Genomic DNA, 25409 nt, shown 5'->3' on the forward strand with positions numbered 1-25409 from the left:
CTCCGTACTACACTCTACCACTGCATGCCAGTTACTCTGATGTTTTATATTTAACTCAGGAAGCCAAAAGGCATCTACAAACACTCACTCTCCCTCAAGAACATATATGTCAACATATGGCTGCAATGAAAATGGAAGGACACCTGTGTGCGTTGCCGTCCAGCTCTGCAAGTCCCCTGTGAGGCTGACGAGAAGCTGTCTCTGTGCTTTCTTCATGGAACTATTAAAGGCAAGCAGACTTTTTCCTCTATTGTAATCTCACGAACAATGACTAATAATGAAATTAGACACTCGGTACATTGGAATATTTTATTTTGACTTTACATGCGGTGTTAAAAACCCAAAGAACGTATTATTTACACATCCACAATACAAGTTTACAAGATATCTATACATGTTAAAGTACTCTATAGTATAGAGCAGCTTCATTTAAGGGTTACTTTTTTTATGCCGTACCATTAAAAAAGATACAATCTGCGTTTACCTTTGCACAAATGGATAAAGCATCTTTTATTATTAAATTAACAGAATAAGGACTAGGTTGAATGTTAGAGATTTCAACATAAATACTGAGAGAACTCACATTACCATCTACAAGGCAGCACAATGTTACAGGAGGTTATCAGGGTTCACATACATTTATCTTTCGGTTTCACACAAGTCTGTATTAATATTTGTAAAGTGAATTCGGATCAGTTTGTGTCTTTTGACAACTGAGTACATTTTTAATAGTTATTAATCTGTAGTGTTTTTAGTTGCAAGACAGAAGTGTTTAGAAAGAGAGATCATTGATTTTTGAATCCAGAGGTCTCAGGAAATAAATGTGCCTTACAGCCTTACAAGAAAAAAATGACTACTTCTATCCTTTGTTCTGTAACAGAGATCCAGTTTTCAGTGACTAACCTTTTCTCCCCTTTGAACACGTAATATAAATCTCCACCGTCTCTGAAACCCATTGCAGTTATTTGTCCTGCTAATTCATGAATATTCCTCTGCCATGGTTATTTCTATAGTTATGTTCAATAAACAATGTGGTAGTGTGTAGTTCGCAAGCTAAAATAGCCATCTGTGTTGAACATCAGCTGCAAGTGGATACTGTAAAACCTACTAAATAGCTTACACAACTTTAGCAGGTGTTCCATTACCCTAGAAACCTCATTTGATTTCACATTATAACTGTCTGATCCTTCGGAGAGCTGGAGTGGAATGTTTATCATGGTAAGGTGATTTAATGCTGCTGTCGTCTTGGATTGTAGGCTGCCTTTAGTTACCATTAATTATTCTTGCTTTTTATCTTTCTTCTTTTTTTTGGGTGCTGTTGAGAGGTTTTACAACTGGCACTCAGGAGATATGTGCTATAGTGAGAACACTTGACAGATTTATTTATTTATTTTTTTAGTACTTTTATCATTTGCATGAATAAGGCACAAAATGCACAGATTCAGGTAAACTCACACATAATATTTACAGAATATTGTCATTACCTGCATGACTTTGGAAAAAACCTTACATTACACAACAAAAACAAATTGATTGCACTACTGTAGAGTTTTCACAGACTGCTTCTGCCAGGCCAATTAATGTTTCTTCTTTTTTATTGACAAGAGTCTATCAGCGTGTAGGGCATTATTAAATGTAACAAAAACGTAACCTTCTCTAGTTACACAGGCCTTTGCCAGTGAATTGATTATTAGCTGCCCTCAGTGAATGAGAAGTACAGGGGCTCAAGTTCACAGTGGCCAGGTATTGGATGGAGGCACTGTGGAAACACAGTAAAACTCCCCCGTTCCAGCCCAAAACACTAGATTTGAAATGCACAGCTCTGAATCAATAGCAGCATAACAGAGTTATGAGGAATTAAACATATCTGCACTCTTTCACTGGGTGACTATTTCATCAAGGCGTTATCATTCAGAAGGCTGGCAGAGATGCGCCATTCATCCTTAGCTGTCTCCAAACTGAACCCAACGGGCTGCAGAAGGCAGAGTCATCTGTTTGTTCAGTCATGCTCAATGTAAACAATTCCATAGCATAAAAGATGCAATGGGAATCTAAGTACATCCTAGTGTGTACGGTACACACACACACACCCCCAAACACACGCACAGCTTTATCTGTGGCACAAACAAAATGCCACACACATGGAGAGAGAAAAAAAAAAAATTAATGCTACAGTTGGGCCAGAGACTGAATTCCAGCAAATTGATTATTAACCCAGATATTCATTGAGACATTACCATTTTCTGACATTTGTGCAAGAGGCAAGGTGAATGCATACATATTAAAATGTTCACATTTAATGGGAAGGACCACACTTAATGGCAGTCTAAAATGGAACCCATTTTTCAAGTATTTGCTTACTGATTTTTTTCCCAATAACTTTTTTTTAGCTATTTAGAACAGTAAAGTAGCCCCCCACCCCATTGTGCTACATGTCTCCTCAGCTCCAAACAAAAGAAATGTAATGACCAGCACTTTCCTTTGTTTTTTTTTTTTGTTTGTTTGTTTGCTCTTAGCAAGTACACAAAGTCTTGCTATAGCTACATGTGGCAAGACACAGATGTTGCTGAAGTAAAGACAGTTTCTTTGGCCACTTTGTTCTCTTTAGTAACAAGCAAGTCTCTGTCTTACGTGTCTACCACAACATCATCTCACAACCTGTACAGGTCAATGCCATACTCATTTTTAGCATGGACATGTCCTAGTAACTGTATTTGTTCAGTGGTCTGACTGAAGTTGTCTGAGGAACGAATGAGGGTTTTGGTGGCACATCGGGTTTTAAGGAGGGTGTCCTCTTTACTCCTGTACGAGGAAGGGTGCCGTTGCTTGTGTAACTGCTTTGCCTGGACAAGGAAGGCTGGAGGTGAACGCTGACAGGCGCCCCTTGCATGTAGTCCATCTTTGTGCCTGCCGTGGGAGGCATGTACCCCCCACGATTAATACTAGGCTGTCTGGATAACAAAACACCATTTGGCGAGTTTAAGTTTTTAGGAAGGGCCGATATTGAATGCCTTTGTGAAGAATTTTTGTGATAACCTCTCTGCCTTTCCAAAGAGGTCATCGGTACTGCAGGAGTGGTGGGAACGTCCACTCGTTTTGTGGGGCTGTTTCTCGGAAGAGTTGATGGAGGAGAGTATAAAGATGCCTCCCTGTTGGGAACCTTAGGTGGGATCTCAGACATATTTCCCATTGGATCCAGCATTAAAGTCTGGTGGGCCACTTGAATATCTCCCATAATTGCTTTGGGATTACTAGTAGTTTCATTTAAGTGTTTCAGAAAATCATTCAGGGTGTTCCTGGAATCAACAGATCTCCTGTGGTCTCTTTTGCTGGATGGTTTTGTAAGTGGATGATCAATATGTTGCATCTTTTTGTCTGCCTTGTGCGCATTAGAATTTGAGAAAGATGTATTGTAATCGTGGGTAGCATTGGGAAGAACGATAGCACTAGGAATATGTCCATGACTTAGAGGAGAGTGGGGTGGAGGACTGGAAGGAAAAAACTGAGGGCTTTTTAGTGGGGTTTCCTTTCGTGAAGCATTGAGGTTACTATGCGCTTTGTCCGATTGACTTTTCATAGCCTGCAGAGTCTTTTGTTGAAGAACTGGTGTAGATTCAGGAGTTGGAAGTGCAGCTAATTCCGGAGGCTGGCCCCTGTGGTCCATCATCATGGACTTTGTATCACCATTTGGTGGCAACTCCTTTCTGCTAGTCAACAGGTTTGTGTAAAGTTTGGGTGAATCAATGTTTTGCTGATATTCCTTGACGGGACTATCAAACAGCCCATTCAGTTTAGCAAAGCTCCCACTGGAGTCAGTACATGACTGAGCCGATTCTGCATCTTTGTGTATTTTTCTGGATTTCCGTACAAATATATCCCGGTAACAGTAAACGGCCACTCCCGCAATAAAGGCTCCCAGGACAAAAGCGGCAAAGACACAAGTGATTAGGACATTCATATGTACCATTTGGTTGGACTCTCCTGATTGTACTTCCCACCTTACACCTGCAAAAGACATGCAGTATATCATAAGTCTACATGTACTTCATACTGATACTTTTCAGAAGAAGGTAGCCTCCCTCAGAGAAGTGTCTATTAAGTGTTTGTAAGTGCTCTGTGTCTAGTGTTAGTGTAACTCAGTTGGGTCCTGCAATCCACAGCACTGGTGAATGCAAGTAATTTTATAAATAAAAATGACTGTGTGAGCATTGATCAGTTTAAATGAAGACTGTCCGTTTTCTTTGATAATGAGGAATGCTTGTTGAAGCTTCTCTCCCCATATTACGTTTGGTTTAGCCTGTCCCCAAATTTCCTTTAAGGCTCACAAATAGGGCCTGTATGTTATTAACATTAATCATTTCTGCTGGAAAATTGAGGTTAGAAGGTGCTACTGGGCCAGACAGCAATTAATAACTCATGGATGGATTTCTCTCTCAATTTTCTGCCCAACTCATCAATCAGTATCAAAAGAGAGACAGGATTATGCAAATGTTGTATAGAACTGTATAATGTACATACTACATTGTTATAACCACATTAATGTAATACGGTGCAAAACTTGTAAACTAATACATCCACAGGTTGCTAGCCTTGGAGTGGCACACCTTGCATTATATAAGTGTACAATTTTTGAAGTTCACGATTATGTCATTCTATTAGAGCACTAATTTGTCTTTTTTTAGTCAATAATGAACGTAAATACTTGTATAACATTAAAAAAACCAACTTGCAAGGTTAAGTTATTAGAGAATATTAAAAACTTTTAGCTTAGACCAAGAAGTTGAATATTGGATTAGTTTTTTATTTGTGTATTAACAAGCTCCCTTTGTTTTTTTGAGATTTTTAAAGCAACCACAGACATCTTGCAGCTGAGACAATGTTAGTTTTTAATGAAAGTAATTGTTAACTATCCCAAGGGATGTTAAAATGAAAGAGCAAGAGGGAAGGAACAGATTCATTTTTGTTAGAGGCAAGGCCTTTGAACATTGTTAATGTTCAGGGTTACAGGTTTTAATGGCACTGTGCAGAAGAAGAAGGAAAACATGAGTAAAGTTCACTAATAATAGTTATGACACAAAATGTGATTCAGAACCAAGAGCAAATGATAACAAAAACTTAAAGCAAAACAGAAAATAACTGCAACAAATTAAAATGACAAATGCACTGCCATAATGGCCGATAGGAAACCTGATATGTTTTGGTGAATGGTAATAAAACACAAATGGTTTTTAGCTGGTGAGATTTTCAGGAAATACAGAATTGTGCAAACATGTCTGTCACCTGGCTATGCTGTGTACTGATGAAGACTTGCAGTAAGTTTTGCTTATGGGATTGGAAGCTTCTTGATTCGTTGGTTGACTGCAATAGTCCTACTGAATTAAAGTCTTTGTTGCTGTAAGAGCCGAATCAAAGGTTCACTTAGCTGAAAGAATGGCTACAGAAAGATGAATTACATTCAGAATATGTTTCTTTTTGTGTTTGGCTTAAAACACATGTATGTGTCTCTATGTACTGAGAGAATCTATAAACTGATGCTCACAGCCAGAGAATAAAAATTCAGCACACCCTTACTCAGATCTGACCCATGTTCTTCAGAAACATGCTACAGGCAGGCAGAGTTTGGGCTATGCCCCATTTAACACATGGATCTGTCATGGAGCTGTGCTTTGTTTTCTGTTCTCTCCCCACCCCCAAAAATACCCCACCCACAAACCAAATGAAAAAAAGAAAACCCATTAAGCTCTTGTAAACAGCCATTCACGAGGACTAATAGTCTTATCCAAACTAGACTGGTTTGAAAACAGCCACCAGAGATGCAGGTAAGTCAGTCATGAATGTAATTTTTTTTAATACATCCAGAACTCCCACTGATTTTAATGGGAGCTTTGGAGCACCCCAGGAATAAAAGGCTGAGCTTATTATCTGTGTTTCCTGTTATAACCTCTAAGCAGCACTCTGTACACTGGATAAGTAGGTATGAAAAACATGATTGCACTGTCTGCATACTCACAGGAAATGTGTGTAATACACAGCCCAACTATCATGGCTGTTACATTTAAGCCTTAGACAATGTTGAGACTATCAGGTTTCCATTCAGCTGCAATGTATTCCCTGGTAAGGCCTTACCCTTTGGGACACCTGATAATGGATCAGAATAATCAGAAGTGTTTGGGTCATCTTGAACTACAAATTTCCGAGAGCCAGTCACTTTAGGTTTCCAGGAACCAATCACTTTAGGTGATATAACTGGGATACTTGCCATTGTGGTAATGGAAGCTGAGGAGAACTCCATGTCTGTGGTGGCAAACAGATTTTTTATTAATGGGTATTACAGTCAGGCTTTCCTCACTGTTTCATGGCATATCTAAGCTATAGATGGAGACAGTATTTAATGGGAGTTACAGTCAGAGCAAAATGTGACCCCCTACACTCTGCAGAAGTACAGAGGGCTGATTAAAATCAGTTGGTTCAAAACTTTAAGTAAAAAAAAAAAAAACAACCAAACATTAAAACATCAACAGCTGCTAGCCAAAAAGCCAGAGAAGTCAAACATGAAAGCAGTGCAAAAGTTAAAGTAAGCAACTGGTGGAGGTGAAAAGCACAACTTGTTCTACTTATATTCTTCACTGGAGACAACATACTTGGCTGCCTTTTAAACATCTTCAAAAAAAAAAAAAAGTTGTTACTTGGAAAGATACACACTCATGACAGGTTACGCCTGAGAAACCAGATCAGCTCCATTAGTGCTATTATGGTATACCATGAACTGCTGAATGAGCCATTTCTACAGGTGGGGATGAAAGGAATGTTTTTAACCCCTATTTTGTAATGGTTCCTAAAGAACAATGTTGCATAGATTCTGGCTCCTCTGTAGTTCTGAACAGAACCATCATAGCCTACATGAAAATGCACATGAGGAGGAAACACATCAAATTGGCTTTACAATCCAACGTCTACTTTGTGTTTTATGTTCACTATCCCAGTAGGTTTGGGCATGAATGTCTATGGCTTGAGAGCTGCCTGAGAAATGTACATCAAATACACACTCCCTCAGGACTTGAAAATAAGGTTTGGTTGTATCTGTGTCCTAAAATACCACTTTGAAAATTCAGTTGATAAACACTCGTGCAAGCAAGGTAGCATTTCCATGTAACACAGTTTGGGGTTTTTTTTTTTGCTTTCCTAAGTGAGTCTCTTAACTTATGTTATAGGTAAGTATATCTGGGAAATATTTGTCTCAAACATTACTTCTTGTGAAGTTACAGAAGTGCAAATATCAGAAACCAAAACACAAAATAATGTCCTTGGTTTTGTTGCGCTCTTACAAATTTAACATACAAACAGATTATTTTCATATTTGTCAGTCAGCAATGTGCCCTTGGTTTGAAAGCAGAGAGAGACCCAAGTTCTGGGAGCAAAGACTGGAAAATAAGGGCTCAGTCTTGCTCCTGTCGAAGTCAACACAGGCTCTGCTTTTGAGTTCAACAGAGCACTGGGTCCTGTCTCCCTGAACAGCAGGAGCTGACAGTGAAAACACTATTAGAAAAATCACTGAAGGAGAAAAGGATGCGAAAGTCCATCCGACAACAACGCATTAAGTTTTTTCTAAGCCACCTTTGTCTACACAAGTCCTCATTCAGCTACATAGTTTGTGATGTTAAATTTTTTCCATTAGCATAAACTACTTAAAACATTTAAAAAATATAGAAATACACATTTTAGAAAATGTGTATTTGTGCAAAAAGCTTGCTGGGAAAGAAGGAAAAGAGGAAAGGAGAGGTAAGGAGGAAGATGATGAAATTCTGCCATTCATCTACTAGAGATGACCAATAGGGGCATTCACAAATGCATGGCTGGGGATAAAGTGTAAAAGCTTAGTGGACGTTCGTGCAGTGAAGATGTCATCTATGTTAATCAGGCTCTTTAATAAAAGATGTCTCAATAAATAATGAGCTGTTAACATGCGGCTACACAGGGTGAAGTGCTGAGTGAGAAGAGTCTGACTATCTTTACCATCAGTGGGAACATGAGTAAAAGCACAAAAATGGAGGATTGCCAACTGTGCAAAAGGAAGGAAAAAAGGGCTGAAAATGCTGAACTGAAGGAAAGTAAAGGTCATTAATTCAAAAAAATTAAAAAAAACTAACCAGATGTTGGGTCGCCAAATATTTTGTAATCTGGTGTAGCTGTAGTAGGCAAAATTTCTAAAAGAATTAAAGGAACAAGTAATCAGTAAAAAGTAACAAAAAGAAAGCAAAAGATCTCAAACCTGAGTAATGGAAAATAAAAACTAAAATATTACTGGTTACAAAAAATAAATTCTTCAATACTTTGCTGTAGACCCCAAACAGTTGTAAACTGGTAAAAGAAAGACAAAACTCTGCCACCCAGGACCAAAAAGCTCAGCTTTGTGAACATCCACAGTAACACTAGCTGATGTGTTCACCATGTTACTGAAAAGCTCATCATAAATTTAACATCCATAGTGAGGTGTGGCCACAGACTACTGTTGAGACATTATTAACGAGCAGCAATGACTATGCCTTACCATGGCAGTCCCCAAGCTGGGCTGTGTTGCCGTATTTGACATCTTGCACATATCCTCCGGTGCTGTGGTTGTATGAAACAAACAAAGAGAACCTGCAATTAACAGTATTAGTAGGGAAACAAATGGTGATTTTTTTTTTTTTTCCTGGAAGCAGCAAATGGAAACACATACAAGAGCTAGTGTATGGCCCCAAAAATTGTTTTACAAAATGAACAAGTTAGTTATAACCAGGCTTTAAAACTCTATATACCTGCTTATGCCAGGAAATAGAAGAGAAAAAAAAAAAAAAAAAAATCCCTTTTTTCAGCAACTTCATCATGTCTTTTGCATTGGGCATGCTCTTGTTTTTAGATACAACCATCCAATTATACTAGTTAAACTTTGCACTGGCCTGCTACAAAGGCCTCTTTTTCAGATACAGCTGCTAATGCACTGTATATTACAGACTTGATTTGTGCAAAATGCCTTTGGTATGCATATATATCACCCAAGCTCCAGCGTGGAGGCAAAATCTTACTCTTTTCCCACTGTGAACCCTGTGCTTTCATATTTGCAATTGACTGTGCCCTGGCCGTGAGCACGCCTGGGGCGGCATACCATCTACTGTCCTCCCTGAGCTGCTCAGGTTTGCAGGTAGCAATTTCTTGCCTTCCTGCCTCCAACTGCTCTTCCTATGGGTCTGCTTGTCCTCCGCCGTCACCCCCCCTAAAACTCCCACTGAAAGTAAGTCTTCACCCAGAAATTGCAGAATTAGGTCAGACTTCAGCATTCTGTTCCCTTTCATGTACAGTACACTGAAAAAACATCTTAAAAAAAAATGGAGATTTATGAATTGAGTGCAAGGGAGCAGGCATAGGATATGAGCTCACGTGGTCTATAAAGCATATGTAGAGATGCTGGGCTAATTTGAAAAAGAATACTTACAGCATAAAAGAATACTTACAGCATGCCTGGTGTCACTCTTCCACATGCCTCATGGTCTAACCAGCCACAGTACGGGTCCCGTGAAGCAATACATGCCCTTGCAAGAGAAAAACCCCAAAAAATCATGCATTTTTTACTTCCTTCCTAAGAGATGTTGGTGCCCTTCCTTTAAGGGGGAGTTCAGGAACGGGGCCGTACTTTTTACATGACCCGTGACGCTCACACCGACTCAGAGGAATTCTAATGACGCAGCTGGAGAATGCCACGAACAGAGCATGGTGGTCTCTATCCAGCTGAAGGGAAATGACTCTTCTGTCCTCCTCGCTCTCAGCATTACACCTGGTCAGCAAAAATAATGGGAGGCCATTATTTTAGTAACTGTAGTACTTTGTGCAACACTTACACTGGAAACATTTTATTTATTTATTGTCTATGCAGATACCGAAAAGAGACTTTTTACATATGTAAGTGTAACTTACTGGTCTTTGCTGAGTGATTTCTAAACAAACCTATGGGTTATCAAATGCCAGCTTCTGGCTCTTATTTACAGCTAGGTGACAAGTTCGCTGAACTATGTAGGAAAGAAATCCAAATCCATTTTCTCTGTTCTCTCGGTCGGCATAAATATCTCAACAGAGCAGAACCGAAGTCCTGTATTGGACGACTGTAAAGTCTAATTGGAACGCTTCCATTCCCAAATTCTTTGTGCAAGAATAAGCAAGTTTAAAATGATTAGATGTAGTTTATACATTATTGGTCACTCTTGAGAAACCCTCAGGATAAGCTCACATCATTTCTTTTTAACAGCAGCAGACAGTTCTGACGTGTCATACTCAGGAAGAAGTGTATCTATTTGTGGAAGAATTAGACTGTATCATTGACGTCACTGGAGTGGAATTAGGTTGTTCACTCAACCCATGCAAAATGGCAAGTGACCAAATATTTTCAGGTTATTCAACACAGGGAACACCATGAAATGACAAACAAGAGGTGATGTTGGTGATAATGAGTTGGTTTTCATTTACCATAATTTGTTTTAGCTAGGTACCAAGGACAAGATGAAGAGCTTAGGTGTTCTCATAATACTTACTTTGCATGATTATATGCTTCAATCTCTTCCAGTAACACGCTGTCATTCAAAGAAAAAGGCCTGGTCTTTGCCAAGATTTTAAGTACTACTCCTGCTTCGGAGCCAACAAATATGACTGTGTAGTTCTGGTAGGGTCCAGCAGTGTGGTCTACAGCAATTGCTGTCAATCTGTATCTATCAAGACCAAAAGGTGTATCATTAACAGCGCGCTTTCTCGTTTTCCTTTTCACATGCATTATTTGTGAACGATGTCATACCTGACACGTGTTTTGGTAAACCAGGGCTCCTCAATGACTGAGGGAACAGCTGAATCCATCAAAGGATGAGATTTGATGAAGGAGAGTGTTTCGTCTGGGAAATCAATGGAGGTTTTGTAAGCTTCTGCAAGGCCGTGTTTTGCACAGCAGCCAGGTCTGAAAGGAGAGCAACATTGTTTTCCTATTGATATTTTAGTTAATGAGAGACGGCAGCCTGCTAATGAGCATCCTTATGGCTGAAGTGTAAAGCTCTGCTTTGGTTTCTACCTGACAAGACACTCAAGAGCACAGCTGATTTAAGGTAGCTCTTTACAAGGACAATATTATGGCATCATGAGTAAGAACTTTTTACCTTGGCTTTGGTACTTTGTCTTCAGGTACAGCTGTCCAAACAGAGTCAGGAGTCTTTTGTTCTTTAAATCTCCCTTTAAAGACTTTCTCAATGTCATCCATGCTGAAAGCACACACTGCTGAACCAGGGATGCTGCAAAATTAGAAAAATAGTTGCAAGAACTCAGACTACAATGGCACCAATTTCAGCGTAAGAGAGAACCAAAGAACTACCTTTGATGTAAGGTTGCTGATCTCTCACCTGTTAAGCTGTGTGGTGAATACACCGACAACCATGGGGACTCCATTGATTTCTATTATGTCTGTGATAGACTGCAGAACATCGAAGTAGAAGAATGAATCCCCGGGAACTGAGCAGTTGAGCCGAGCTTTCAGAAAGGATGTCCAATGTTTCTCCAGGACTCTTTGGGACCCTCCCATGTCATTTTTACATATGCGAGCCACACGGGAATACACAGCCTGTGAAGGGGGAAAAAAGAAAAAAAAAAAAAAAAAAAAAAAAGGAAAAGGGACAAAGGCTTGAGAGATGCAAGGAAGACAGTGCCTGTTTCTGAGCTGTTAATGAAACACCAAAGATAATTTTGTTAACAGGAAGCTGCCATTTATCTGCACAGAAAGGATGAAAGCAAACAATGTTTAGCTCGTAGTGCACAGGCATCTTAACCTATCACCAAGCAAATGCAACTCTGCAGCTTGTCCCCACCCTTTTTTCCCTTCAAAATCATATTGTTAGTGAGATTTAAAGACTTTAATTAACCATGTGTAAAGGACTTAATAATTTATTATAGAATATCCTTCCATGGTGAGGCATGAGTATTATACTCTGTACTGGCATGACTGAATTATTCAATATCCAGGGACATTAGAGAAACTTCTTTGAAACTCTTCTTTTGTGTTGTTTCCTTTTGTTTCTTTAATATGCATGAAAAAACCCTCAGACTTTCCATTACTTGCCACAAGTGTTAAGGCAACAGCAACACTAAGGCCACAGCAACACTAAAAGATACCTGTAGCGAGCTCGCCTAACAGCAAGGCATAGAGAACAGAAACAACTTTTTGGCTGAAGAATGCACTGTTCTATTTCCCTCCTCCCCCCCCGGCCCCCACCGTAAATTATAAAGATGGGAAAACTGTGCGAACTCTGTACTAGCCCCTCCTTCGTATTGTAAACTGTGCTTGTTACTGATGCTGTTTTAGGATGATCTCATTCTGCTACGACTCATGGCTACCTGACAGCTCGCTGTGACGATACCTACCTTGCCTAAATTATTGTGCTCTACAGCAATTTCTCGGAAGAAGAAATAAACGTAGTTCCCGTATTCTATGGCATGGAGGAAGTGTGGTTCTGTAGAGAAAGAGTAAGGAGAAGGTTACTTCAAAGAACTACTTAATCGGCATATGACACTGACTATGCTGTATGACTTGGCTGCTTCTCCACAGGTCCATACCAGCTAACATGAGCTCCAGTCTTCCAGATACTTTAGGATGTCCAAATATGGGTGCGCTGGAGCTTAAATGAACTTGAAGTCTCTAATATTGGCTAATGGCCTGTAAAAAGGCCTCACAGAAATTGCATTTCAGTTAAGGTATTTTGTTACTGCAGATTCATTCACTGATGTATTTAACAAAAATTTTGCTTTATTCGTATTAAACTGCTTTTTTGTCGTAATCATACTATATCGAAAGCTGCATATATGCTAATATTGTAGCATACGTGTAAAGCATGCTGGCTGTCAACTACCTGACCCTGTGTGCCACTGAAATTACATCTGCCATGTGTATGGGAAAATACTCCCCCAACTTACCTTTTATCCATTTGGAATCATACTTTATTGTTCTTAGGGCAGATCCATCCCCCATGCTGCGATAAATAACAGCGTCACTTGCCAGGAAATCTGCTACTGTTGCTGAATACAATTTTCCATCTAAAACAGAAGTTGAAAATGTGGTATTAAGAGGCCTTTAATAATCTACAGAATTCTGACTAGCCTGTATTTTTCCCCATTTCTTTCCTGCTACTCTTCCCCAAAGTGCTGTAACCTATTTATTAACAGGTCAGCTTCTAATCCTTTGGAGGCCCTTTTAAAAATTTAAGAGCAGGGGCACCATGACACCTTTAGCTTTCCTGTGCTTCCTTTAAAAGCTCTCTGGCTCCTTTGGTGTCATTAATCATTTAGACTCATTACAAGCAAAAGTTCTTACCAGCAAAGAGGGCGACATTGGTTTGTCTGGCATCAAATGGGCATCTTGCCAAACCACTAATTTCCTCCCCATCATACTCTAAGGTATTCAGCTAGAGAAGAAAAATAAATGGGTGATAGTGCCATTTCTATTTTGTACACTGGCACAGAAGTAAAACATTGTCTTTCCACAAAACTTAATTCAGCACATTGGCTTCTGTCTGTTTTTATTTCACCTTGAAGCACTCTCCAATCACACTGGATGTATTTGCTATAGCATAATTAGTGCAAGCAAACCCAGTAACAGATTAATGACATTTTCAATATTCTTACCCGATAGTATCTGCACATAGGGTTAAATGCATTTGTTCCACAGACAAACACCATCTCATCATTCCTTGGAACAAAGACTTTAATGAAGTTATGGCATTCATCCTGAAAAGAGATTAAGATGTATTAATCACAGACTTCGCATATATATTTGTGTTGCTTTTCTATGATGTATGTGCTAAGCTTACTTTATGTTTGCCTTTCATAGCACAGTTCTCTCTGTCCTGCTGCCTTGACCTCCATGTTAATTTCTGTTAAATCAAACCAGAAAAGAACATTAGATTTCCTTTCCACAAAAAAATCTTAAAAAAAAATTAAAACCAAAGAAAATACCTCTCCCTTGCCAGCACCTGTATCTACTCACCTTGCTTGCAGTAACTTCTGATTTTGGAACTTCATTTAAGTTTACAGTGTAAACTTGGTCCCTTTTGCAAAAAGACACAAGTAAATTCATTAATTCATTTGCCTTATTTTTTATAAGCTAAATCTATTTTTACAGTGTTTTGTTAGACCAGAAACTTCTATGAAATTCTTATGGATTTATTATGTGTTTAATACAAATCGGAGAAGACTAGTCATGGGCAACATGGGGTGGTTTTGATTTTTATTGGTATGGTCCTTAGACAGCACCTACAGTGTCCAGCTATCCATCTATGTCCTTCCGTTCTGCTGAAGACTAATCCGGACTGTAAATTTCAAGTGTGCTATACTCACTTCCTACATCCCTGATGTGTCAGTCTAAGTTTAAAATGATCAGGGCAGTAATATAAAAGATGTAAAAGAGTATTTGATCATTGGTTTAGCATAACTACAGTAACTGCAGCCTTCAAATCCAATTTTCATGCACTGGCCATAGATATGGTATACTTCTCTGGGAAGTCCTCTCCCAATTCTTATTTTTATCCTATTCTGCAGATTTTTCTAAATGAATTTTACACATAAATGCAAAACCAGAAGAGAAAAGAATTTTAATCTAATGAACTGAGTGAAGGAAAATTACCTGCCAGCGATATAAAGTGTGTCTCGAATTTTCAACATCAGTTGGAAGTCCAGTCTGTGCTGAGATTCATTGCCTGAAGGGCGTCCTCTAAATACTGGATATTGCCTTGAATCTGCAAGTAAAAATGGGCTACACCATCACTCAGGATTATAGAGCTAAAGAATCAATATATGGCATTGATTAGCTGTATATACTAGGTGTAGAAGGGTTTAAACTAAATTCCTTGAGTAATGTCTTGAATATAAATGAGAAAAAGATGGCTAATGTCAGCAAATGTTCTTTTTCCTGAAGTTATTGCTGTATTTCTGATTGCTTTTTTAAGAAAATGATTAAGTGTTCTATTAAAGATACAAAGCCAGTAAACACATTTCAATTTGAAAGGAAACAGATGACTTTTTTTTTTTTTTAAACTTCCCAAAGAAAAAAACCCAAACATTAAAACTCTTTCCCCAGTGGTTAGCACCATTTGCAGATTACTTACAGTGGTAGTCAACAACATTAATAGGGTCCTCGTCTTCAGGGAAGCTGACAGCTCGGCACTGGGACAGACTCATTAGCATCACGGAGGCACAAAGCAGAGGAAGCCTCATGGCTGGTGAAAGATGAGCACTACCTTTGTGGCAACACTGTTTAACTACCTGGAAAACAGGAACACGCCAGTGAGATTTCAGCAGCACAGGACAGTAAATGTGACTTCCTACTGGAGAAGAAGGGGTTTTTTGTTTGTATTTGAGCACTGGCAGCAGTGGACTAAATTGGTGCTTATGAAAGGCTCCTGTATGTACATTGATGGAAAACTGCTGCGTGACATATCCCTACTCAAAGCTGCTCTGAAACATATTGATGTTTGCTAATTTTTAGCAGGATTTACAGGCATTTCCGAAGAAGCTGACGCCTGTCAGCCCATTTAATTCACGGGAATCACAAACAGAACGTGCAGGCTGCTGACCTGGCAAGAAAAATTGTCAAACTTAGGATTAGAATTTTAATTAAACTACAATCTCTTTCCATCCCCTCTGTCACTGAATGTAATCCAATAAAACCCTTTCCCCATAAAATATCTAAATCTTATCCACAAAAAGTCATGACATACACAATCTGTCTAAACATCCACGCCATGTTTTAAAGTTATTGCTTGTTTCCAGGCTGTGCCATCATAATACTAAGCTTAACATGCTCATTGGGAAAGACCTTACGTCTAGGACCAGACACTTGATGCTTTGCCTTGTGCAGTGATTTACACATGTGCACAGTAAATGCGAAAATGCTGCCTCTGCAGTGTGACAGTGCTTGTCCATGCTTTGCAAGGATGGCAAGAGACTCAAATGGGGGCACAACACTGAGCTGGGTTCCCAAGATGCCACTTTCCCCCTAATTCTATTTGTTACTGTAGGAAGCTAGCAGCTTCAGAGACATTCACGGTAGGGTTATTTTGTGTGTGTGTGTGTGTGTGTGCTCAATAGATTATACAGCACATACTAAGACAGCACCACAACATTATACAACAAAGCTTTTAAGAGGGGAAGGGAAACAACTTCTCCAATTAAACCGCAGGGATATTTTAGTGAGCAGAATGTAACTACTCAAGTTGCAATTTGGGTAGGATGCAAGAAAACGCATCTCAAAGTGAAATGCGATCCTTAATGACCACAAGTGGTCTGGGCAGGGGTCATATTTCTCATTAGAAACCTGGCAAATGTAGTACTATTCCCTCCTCCAACCTTTTGGAGGCATTCATTCAGCCCCGATTCACAGGTCACAGCTTTGAGTCACCAGCTCGATGCCCCGCAGTTGCTGAAATTGGTTATTAAACTCTTTGTCTAAAGAGAAAAAAAGAAGTCTTTCCATTTTAATGTTTCAAGAATTGCTGTGAGATTTACACATTGCCAGCACAAAGTGCCAGGCCTGATCCAGCAAAGCACATTAGTATTAATCATTTAATAATTTGAAAAGCAATTAAAAAAACCCTTCATAACAACACTTAACCTTTCAGTAATGTTTACTGGGGATGAAAATACTGTATTTGTTAATTGATGCTACAGCTGGCTAGGGGCAGGGCTTCTTCCTTCCATAAGGCTGCTGAGCTCTGTCAGTTCAGGCAGGACTGTGAGGAGACCAACTTAAAGGCTGATAATATTTGGGGGTGGAGGTGTTGTCTGAATGCCTGTCCATTACAGACTGACCTCAAAAGAAGCATTTTCCACTGTTAATGATATTTCTGTATCTCAGTCCACCAGTCCAGAACGAATGGGCTGTGCTCTTAGTCAAGATTGATGAGTGCAGTGGTTAATAAACACTAATGATTCCTGGCACTTTCCCTCTGCTCTTCCTTGTCCTGACATGGCCTCTTCAGCTGAAGCATCTTGCGTTAAATTACTGATGAGCAAACTTAAAACAAACTGGAATTAATAAAGTTAGTCAAATTAGTTCTTTCTTGTGAAAGCACCATTAGAGCAAAGTCCTGCAGCACAGTGGCTCCCAGACACAGTAATAAATCATTAATGGTTACACAATTTCTTTTTTGTGTCTTTTTTTCAAGAAAAGCAGACTCCAAGTATCCAACCCACTAACATCCCAGTGAAAGAAGAGAAAGGGGAAGCACACAAACTGTACGTTGAGTCAGTGCACAGTAACATCTGTAAGGTGCTTAGTAAAAGTCCTCCCTGAAGCCTCGTTTTCTTGGAGAACAAATGAATACAAATTGCCAAAGAGCAAGAAGATCTCCCAGCCATGTAGGCTTTAGTTAGCATAGAAGATGAGGCTGTTCATGGCCCACACATCATGACTCAAAGAGACCCTGGCCTGGCTGCAAAACGCACACAGCCTGCAACCTGGACAAGTTCTGCCAGTTTTAAGCATGGGCACGTATTAGGAAGTTTCTTTTTTGCTCTTTCCTTCCAGTGTCCTGTCTAGGAAGAATTCACTGGGGCAACAAATAGGAAACTTAAATGTAACCTGCCTTACAAAGGCAGATACTGTGTTCTGGGCTGGAGAAAATGGCTGCAGAGAACAAAAGGGCAATTTGCTGTGTATTGGCCACAAAAACTGTGACCTAAAAGCACAATGTCACAAAACCAAAAAGGAAGCAACCAAAATGCCAGGTAAACAAAGAGAGTATCAGTTCTCTCAATTAGATTCAAATTTCAGGGGGTATACCATACTCCCTAAAACAAGGCAAAGTTTTGTAAATGTAAAACCACAGGATGTGTCTCCCTAGAGATTGCATCCAGAGCAGAAACAAACTCATATTTACGTTTTCCTCAAAAAAACTCCAAACCTCTGAATATACTCCAGAGGTGAACTCTGAGAACATAAAAGGCAGGAATAGTTATGTTCAGCAATCTCTTTTAACTAAACATCACCTGTCACAAGTCCCTATCAAAGAAAATGTCTACAGCTGCATGAAGCACAGACCTCTGTCATGACAAGAGTGAAAAGCAGACAGAGAGCTGGACTGGATCAGCAAACCACAGGTAATCACTTCTTATCAGCCAGGTAAGAGGTACAGATTTCTTTATTATTTTGCTTGTTAAAACATTACAAGAAAATGAACAGTAGCTCTGATTTCTAGCTACATATGAAAAGGAAATGCACCTGCTTCAAGAGGCATTTAAATGCACCTTTTAGCTGGTTGGACACAGGCTTGAGATCAGAACCACTGAAAAGAGGATAAACTTGGAATAACAGCTGTTCCCTGGATAATCAGAAAAAATGGGCTCCATCTAGCCCTTGGAACAGGGGTTTATGACAGCCAGGTGTATGCTTCTGGTAGATACAGATAGGCTGGTGTGAAAGACATAATTTTTGCCACATTCAAACCTTTTAACAGAGGCCACTACCGGGGACTACAAATAACAATGCTGAAGTATCTGTTTGGACCAGAATAGCTGATTATGAAAGGCTGGCAATGCCTACCTTCAAGAAAATGCAGAAAACAATCATACTCTGGGTCTGATTATTTTTCCCCAGCCAGGATTCAGACCAGTCTTTGATTAATTTCTCTTATAAATTGCATTCCTAGCATTTCTGCAAGGAAACAATTCACGGCAAGTGCAATGTTTGGAAATTACCATATTGCTATCCCTGTTTTGCAGCTGGGGAATTGAGGCACAGATCAAGACTGAATTTTTGACTAAGGCCAACCACCAAAAAAGCCTTGTCAAAGGATCTGAGCTGCTCTGGGTGACGCGTGATCATTCCTTGCAGCACAGGCAAATTGGTCAATGTCACCCAGGTGGAAAAGCTAGTAACGGCTCAGAGATCTTCTGGCCATTTGGTCTATGCCATAACTAGTTGTGTAGGCAAATACAAAGAAACAGAGGTATAAACGTTAACTGCTGGCATAAATTCCCATCGGTAAAGATGACAGCAGCCTGACTGAAACAGGCCTCAGGACGAGTGCTGTTGGTCAAGTGGAAGGCAGCAGTTGTCCCAAGTAATAAACTGGCTCTTTGTGGCTGGCACCTTTCAATTTCAGATACGAATCCCATCCTTCAATTCCTGATTGGGGGAATCCAGAGAAGCAGGATATAATTTCTGTTAAAATATGAGCCCTCCTTCAAACAATCACACATGAAGGGGAACAGGCTGGTGTTTCTTGCCCATTAATCTACTCCAGCCTTTGACAACGCACTGGTGACACTCCATCAATCATCTTTCTGTGTGCTGCCACGTAAAGAGGAGGGGGGAAGGGAAAGGGCATTCAGCCAGCTGGAGAGAAGCAACACATAAAATAGCTTCAGACTGATGCAATACCTTCTACTCACTAAAAAAAACCAACCCCAAAAAACACCCTCCCCACAAAAAACCACCCCCCCCCCAAGCCTTAAAAGTCTCCTTAACACAAAAAATGCTTCTCAGAATGCTAAGCACAGACAGGAGTGTGGTATGGCAAATCCAGGCTGAAGTTCAAGATAGGTCAGAACAAAAGATATATCCTAAAAGTTAGTTCACTTGTGGAGAGTTTGGCAAGGCAAAGGAGAAAAGGGTTGCAATAATAAAAGCTGAAAAAAAGGCACATAGCATGAAAAGGCTGAAATGACTACATCATCTTCCTTCTCCACCAGACACAGGGCAAAATCAGGCTGTTAGGTGAGATCAAGGATCTCCTCCGTGCTTGGAGGTATGCGTTAACCGTAATGTTGAGGGGGGACAGGCAGAACCCATTAGTAGTATGCTGAGCTTAGCCAATTTATGTGATGTGGTTTCCCACAATCCCAAGTGACTGGACTTTGACAGATCAGGAAATCCCTGTTGTCCTCTGCTCCTTCCTGCATGCAAATGGCTCCCTGACAGCACTAATTAGTGCAAATGCACGAACTAGTGCATACCTGTGATGGTACCTTCCAAAATTTTGAGCATGAAACCACTCTAAAAATAAATAAAAGTTAAAACAAAAAAATGTTTTACCGCTGCTTGTTCACAGATGCTCAGCAAGTTTCTCGGGGCCTACAGCTGAGACTTCAGTTCCTCTTTCTGACCGAGAGCAAAGCAGATCCTGTGCAATACTCAGCAAGTTCCACTCATCTCAGCCCTTGAGACAAGCCGCTCGTGAGGGTCACAGTGCATCCTCGGACAGTGGCTTCAGGGCACTGAGCAGTTGGCCAAATCAGTGCTCCAAAGCTCTTTAACCAGAAGACTACTCAAACAACAAAGATCTGTTGGCCGGGTTACAGCAAGTAACAGATTTCACTTGCAACCAAATAAAAGTTATGTTAGTCTCTGAATGGGAAGTTACTTGTGTTTAGCACCCCCCTGCCTTTTTTTTGGATGCAAAGGACTAGTGTAAAAAGGCTAAAAATATTGTTTACTATTGCCTCATGGATTATCTTTTGATGTACAAATCACTTATGGCCCACTAACTGCAGGTTGAAAAGGGTATGGTTCAAATTCTGGCCTTCATGAAGTTAAAAGGTGTGCTGGCAGTGACTCTATTTTAGGGGGCTAAGGATTCACACATGAGTTTACTTCCTGATGGTAACTGCTACCAGGTGGGAAAAGTTCAACTTCTTGAGCCAGCTGCAGAGAGAACAGCTTGCCAGTAAGGTGCTGGTACAGGGGCTGGAGCTGGGCTTCACTAGTGCATAGTACAGAAAGGTAGGTTGTCACTGAATTTTGGCTTGTCAAGCACGTCAATCTTTTCAGAAGATAAAACATTTAGAAGAAAATATGTGAAGGTGGTACAGGCTGCCTTCAGTGGTGCCCTAGACCTGCTGTAGAAATGTATGCATTGGCAACCATGGATGTACCAGAATATTCACTCAGAATGGCACCTTATCCCTGCTGTGCACGGGATAAAATAACTCTAGAGCAGAGCCACACACTGGGGGATCCAGGCCAAAGTGTGTTTTGGTAATCAAACCATGAAATGCAGCATTTTTGTATCATCCAAGTCAAAATATAAGACCAGCATGGCCCAGGCTCTGGTGGCTTGAACTCTAGAAAGGGAGTAAACAATTCTTTATCCTACCTCTATTTTTTTGGTCTTGGTCCTTTTTTTCTATGTCTCACTGCATGAAATGGGTATAACGAGTCATTTGCTTACAAGCCAGAAAGTATTCCACATAGAATGCAACATTTGCCTTAAAAATCTGTATCAGTATCTATTATATGAGAAGCAGAGGATTAGATTCCCATTTTAGGTCATATCTATACACAGGTTCTCCAATGATGCAATTGCTTTTCAGTGTGGTAAGTCCTACCAAAACAAGAGTACAACAGCCTGCATAACTGTAAGTGTGATTTCCTTTTTTTTTTTTTTTTCAAATGGCATTCCAGTATAAATGTGTTTCTTCTAATGAAGGCTGACTTCAGTAAGGTTCCTGAAGGCAATGCCTGATACAGGGGTTTACTGTATATTCGAGTCTCAGAGATTGTCTATGATGTGATAAATTCATATTGTGGAGTTTGGTGACAGATTCTTTTGTCTAATTATCAAATAACACAGGAAAATATTTGTGGTTATAGTAAAAGAAACGTAGTTAATTCTTGTAGTCCTTTCTACAAACTTACAGCATGATTTTGTATGAATAAATAGACAAGAAAAACGGTTTCTGTCCTATGAAGGTACACTCAAATTTAAACTTGCAGTATGTAGCCATCCTTACTTTCTATAACAACTTTAAAATCTGCAGCTCTGAAGAAAAAAATTAGGATATTTGGAGGTGTGATATTAATTGAGCATGAAAATGCAAATAACAGGTCTGTTATTTTTAAGATAATACTCGATTTCTTTTAAGGACTCTGCATTAACACCTCTTGATCTATGCCTAAGTAAAAAAAAGATAGTTTAATATTAAAGTGATGAAACCCCACCACTGAGTATCACAGCTTTCATCTTAATTGGCTTACTGTATTGCTAGTTACACTTCAGTTGTTTGCAGGCTTTTAACGTTACAGAAAGCGCACCCCTCTTGCTCTAGAACAAGCTGACAGAACACTTGCAAAATGGATAGGGTGACTTCTAATGATGCAACTGTTTAGTGGTTGATTAGATGCACTTTGAGGGCTAAAATCTCCTGTGAACAAAAATTTACTCTAACACAAGGTAGCTTCAGCAGGAAAGGAAATAAAATGCTGAGCAAACTGTAAGTGATTGCTTCAATTATGTTTATTTTAAGTTAATTTTTGAGAGTGAATGTTAACCACCTTCCCTTACCAGGGTGATACAAAACTCCTCCAGCTGAAACCAACCTTTGATTTCAGCTCACATCTATGGTCCAATCTGTTCTGTTTTTACAAAGCTCCTGCAGGACTTGTTCCCCTTGAAAGTTTGCCAGGGTTGAGCTATCAGTGATAAAGTGCAAGGTACTTTAACTTAAGCAGTGCTCTGGGTTCACCATTTTAGCAGGCCTGCATTTTATTAATTCAAACTGCTTGTGCCCAGCTGAGACTGCCCTAGGAAATACTAAATTTATTTGTGAAAGTGTCCAAGGACTGGCGCAGAGAATGTCAATACAGTGACGTTCAGGGTTTGTTTTATACTCTCAGCACTGATCCTCCATTAATTCCTGGCCGTGGGCAGCACTAGTAGCACCAGCTCCTACCCCTCCCCGACCCCAACCCAAGGAAAGCAACGCCACCGTGCTGGGGAGAGCAGCTGTGGCTCATCAGGGTGAACTCTTGAGTGCCTCCAGCTCACAGCTGTGTCAGAGGTGCCTGGTGCTTTTCCATAGTGTTTTTTAGTCCAAAATACCTTTATCCTGAAAACCAGAGAGCTCAACTCTTAAACCACAATGCTGAAGATCTAACTACTTACAGCAGTACATATAGGCTTGGATGCGGGTTTAGAAACCACCAAACTGCCTCCCTTGGCCCTAAACAAAAGCCTAAAACCTAGACCCAAGTATTACCTCTTCCTCCCTCTTGCATTGGCTACAAATGTGGGTGAGCACCATAAGCGGCAAAGCAAGCAAGCATTCTTCCTGCAAGCCTACAGTATGTGATTTACATAGCAAAACTGCCACTCATTTCGGCATGATTAGGCATCATCTGATAAGGCAGCTCTGGGACAGGTAGAAACCAGTATTTGCAGGTGAGGCCGTAACGAAGGTCTCGGGCACAATCTGCACAAGTCCAGCTGACGCCACAGCCAGAGTGAGTTGCTGGCAGCACCCCTGGGTCTCCTGTCTGTGAGCCCTGCTGTCTCCCAGCAGTGGAGAAAGCAACCTTCACCTTGAGCAGTGCTCCAGCCCTGATCCCAGAGATAAGCACTGCCCATTTGAGACGTGGCTGGAGCCCAGGAGGTCAGGATTTGCCTACAGGATGAAGTGAATGGGATGTTTTGAAATGGAAGGGAGGTTTGGGGGAAAGAATATGCCTCAAGCAGGACAGCTGAAGAAAAGAGATTTGCTCTGTGGAGAGGGCACATCTGCTCTTCAACAGGCTGTGCCCCAGACAAGGTTGCTGTCAACTGCACCCCAGAAAGCATCACTTCCCACCCACTGCTCTCCCCTGCTATAAACATCCCTCCAGCATCTCAGTGCTGTGCCTTGCTAGAGCATGGGGCTCACTGGCTTGAGTTGCTGCTGCCGGGGAAAAGGCTGCTGCGTGCCACTGCTCTCACTTCAAAGAGAAAGTAAATGGCTGCTGGAAAATGTGAGGGAGAGACAGGAGAAGACTATCAACTGGCAAGAAACACATCAGAGCCTCTTAAGCACTGCACTGGTATTATCAGCATGCCTTTCTCAGAGCTGGAACAGTCAGCCAGCCTTGCCCACAGGAATATTGCCTATAGAGACGGGGGAACAACACGCTTTTAACTAGTCTTGGGGTTTTCTGCATGGACAAATCTGGTAGCTGGCCACCCAGTTACCTATTTGTATACGCAAAGCACGTGCTCTGCCACTTTCCTGGGCACAATCAATTACACGTACAAAATGCAGGCATGAAAACCTGGAGGAAGCCTAAGCTCAAAGTTAATGATTACTATTATCTTGTTAAGCATTAAAGATTAACTACGCCAGTGAAAGGATGTGTTATGAAATGTCTTTCCCAAGCTGGAAAGTAAATAGGAGGAGAGTTTTGTGTTTTTTCATCTCGAAGGCTACTCAGAATTTGGAATGATTGTTTAAACTGCTGCTTTTATTTACCATAATACCAAAATGTAGTCACTTGCCACGTGACTATTCATATTTTCATTTGAGATGTCGTGCAGAAACACATGGAAATCTGGTGAAGGCAAACCAATTTTAGAACATGTTCCGAGCAATTGTTTTGCAGCACTGCCCTACAGTATGAGGTCTCTTACATTTCTTAAATTGCCTAATCAAATGCAGACTCTGTTCCAGTCACGCTAAATTTTCACATAATGGCAGAAAAACACTTCTTTCTAGCCTAGCACTGAACAGTTGGATCACATTATTATATTTGCTGCTTTTGTAGTCTCCAAGTGTGTATTTGTAAATGTATGTACATACATATTCACAGGCAAGAGGGGGGAACATCGGTGCTCAATGCTGTGAGCCCCTGGGGACAGTCAGAGGGACAGAGATGCCTTGAGAGGTGCCTGTGCTGAGGGTCTTCTGGGAGCAGCTGGCTTATCAAGAACGCAGAGGGGTAGTGGTAAAAAATTTATTTTTATTTATTTAAAAATCAGATGTATTAGTACAGGATTTGATCCAGCTGATTGCTTGCCCTACAGTCTGCTGAAGTTATTAAACTGATACAAATGCAGTTAGGTAAATTATACCCATACTGTTGCTAGTTTGGGGTTGGAGGCAGGATTGGTGCAGTGTGCAGCCATGGCTATCCTGCTCTGGGTCCCAAGCTTGGGCATGTCCCTGTGCTGCACCACATGAGTTTGGGGAATTCTCTGCATCACAGAACTGCCCGCTTTCCACAGGCCAAACGCAATCTGCAGAGCCCGTACTCTGCAGTTGTTTGGAACAGGATGCAGCCATGCTGGGCACCAGCTCTCCCTCCCCTCTGTCTTTCACCTAGGCTACATCACCTCATGATAACATTCATCCTGTAAGGCAGGGAAGTATTTGCATCACACTACTTAGGCATTTTGACTAGGGAGCCACAAAGAAACCATGGATCAGACCTTTACAAGTAAAAAAAGAAAAATTTCAAATCAGTAACATATGGACTGCAAGTGCTTGAATCAAGGTCAAAAGGAAATCTGTGGCAAATCAGGGAATGAGACTTAGGGCTCTAAAGCTTTACATTACAGCCTGTCCCACTCTCTCCTCCACACCGGCCTCCCAAGATCCCCAATACATTGCAA

At 40.5% G+C, this 25409-nt stretch overlaps 1 protein-coding gene across 13 annotated transcripts in view; it reads right to left on the reverse strand.

Moving 5' to 3' along the window:
- Positions 1 to 295: 295 nt before the first annotated feature.
- SEMA6D (semaphorin 6D) overlaps positions 296 to 25409 on the reverse strand; it is a 231667-nt gene continuing 206553 nt past the window's right edge. For 5 of the 13 annotated variants that reach the window (XM_052807728.1, XM_052807729.1, XM_052807730.1 and 2 more), the window contains 18 exons: positions 15162 to 15318; positions 14681 to 14792; positions 14045 to 14105; positions 13869 to 13931; positions 13684 to 13785; positions 13373 to 13463; positions 12976 to 13095; positions 12427 to 12515; positions 11412 to 11629; positions 11172 to 11303; positions 10820 to 10975; positions 10563 to 10736; positions 9671 to 9811; positions 9492 to 9569; positions 8549 to 8640; positions 8148 to 8204; positions 6127 to 6294; positions 296 to 4005 (listed from right to left, as the gene is read on the reverse strand). In XM_052807728.1, coding sequence (XP_052663688.1) covers positions 2702 to 4005; positions 6127 to 6294; positions 8148 to 8204; positions 8549 to 8640; positions 9492 to 9569; positions 9671 to 9811; positions 10563 to 10736; positions 10820 to 10975; positions 11172 to 11303; positions 11412 to 11629; positions 12427 to 12515; positions 12976 to 13095; positions 13373 to 13463; positions 13684 to 13785; positions 13869 to 13931; positions 14045 to 14105; positions 14681 to 14792; positions 15162 to 15270 — 3267 coding nt within the window. In that variant the 5' untranslated portion in view covers positions 15271 to 15318 and the 3' untranslated portion in view covers positions 296 to 2701. The remainder of the gene's footprint in view (positions 4006 to 6126; positions 6295 to 8147; positions 8205 to 8548; positions 8641 to 9491; positions 9570 to 9670; positions 9812 to 10562; positions 10737 to 10819; positions 10976 to 11171; positions 11304 to 11411; positions 11630 to 12426; positions 12516 to 12975; positions 13096 to 13372; positions 13464 to 13683; positions 13786 to 13868; positions 13932 to 14044; positions 14106 to 14680; positions 14793 to 15161; positions 15319 to 25409) is intronic. The other 8 variants (XM_052807719.1, XM_052807723.1, XM_052807722.1 and 5 more) reach the window with 8 other exon arrangements.

The sequence above is a fragment of the Harpia harpyja genome, chromosome 14, assembly GCF_026419915.1.
Source record: "Harpia harpyja isolate bHarHar1 chromosome 14, bHarHar1 primary haplotype, whole genome shotgun sequence".
In the NCBI taxonomy this organism is placed as follows: Eukaryota; Metazoa; Chordata; class Aves; order Accipitriformes; family Accipitridae; genus Harpia; species Harpia harpyja.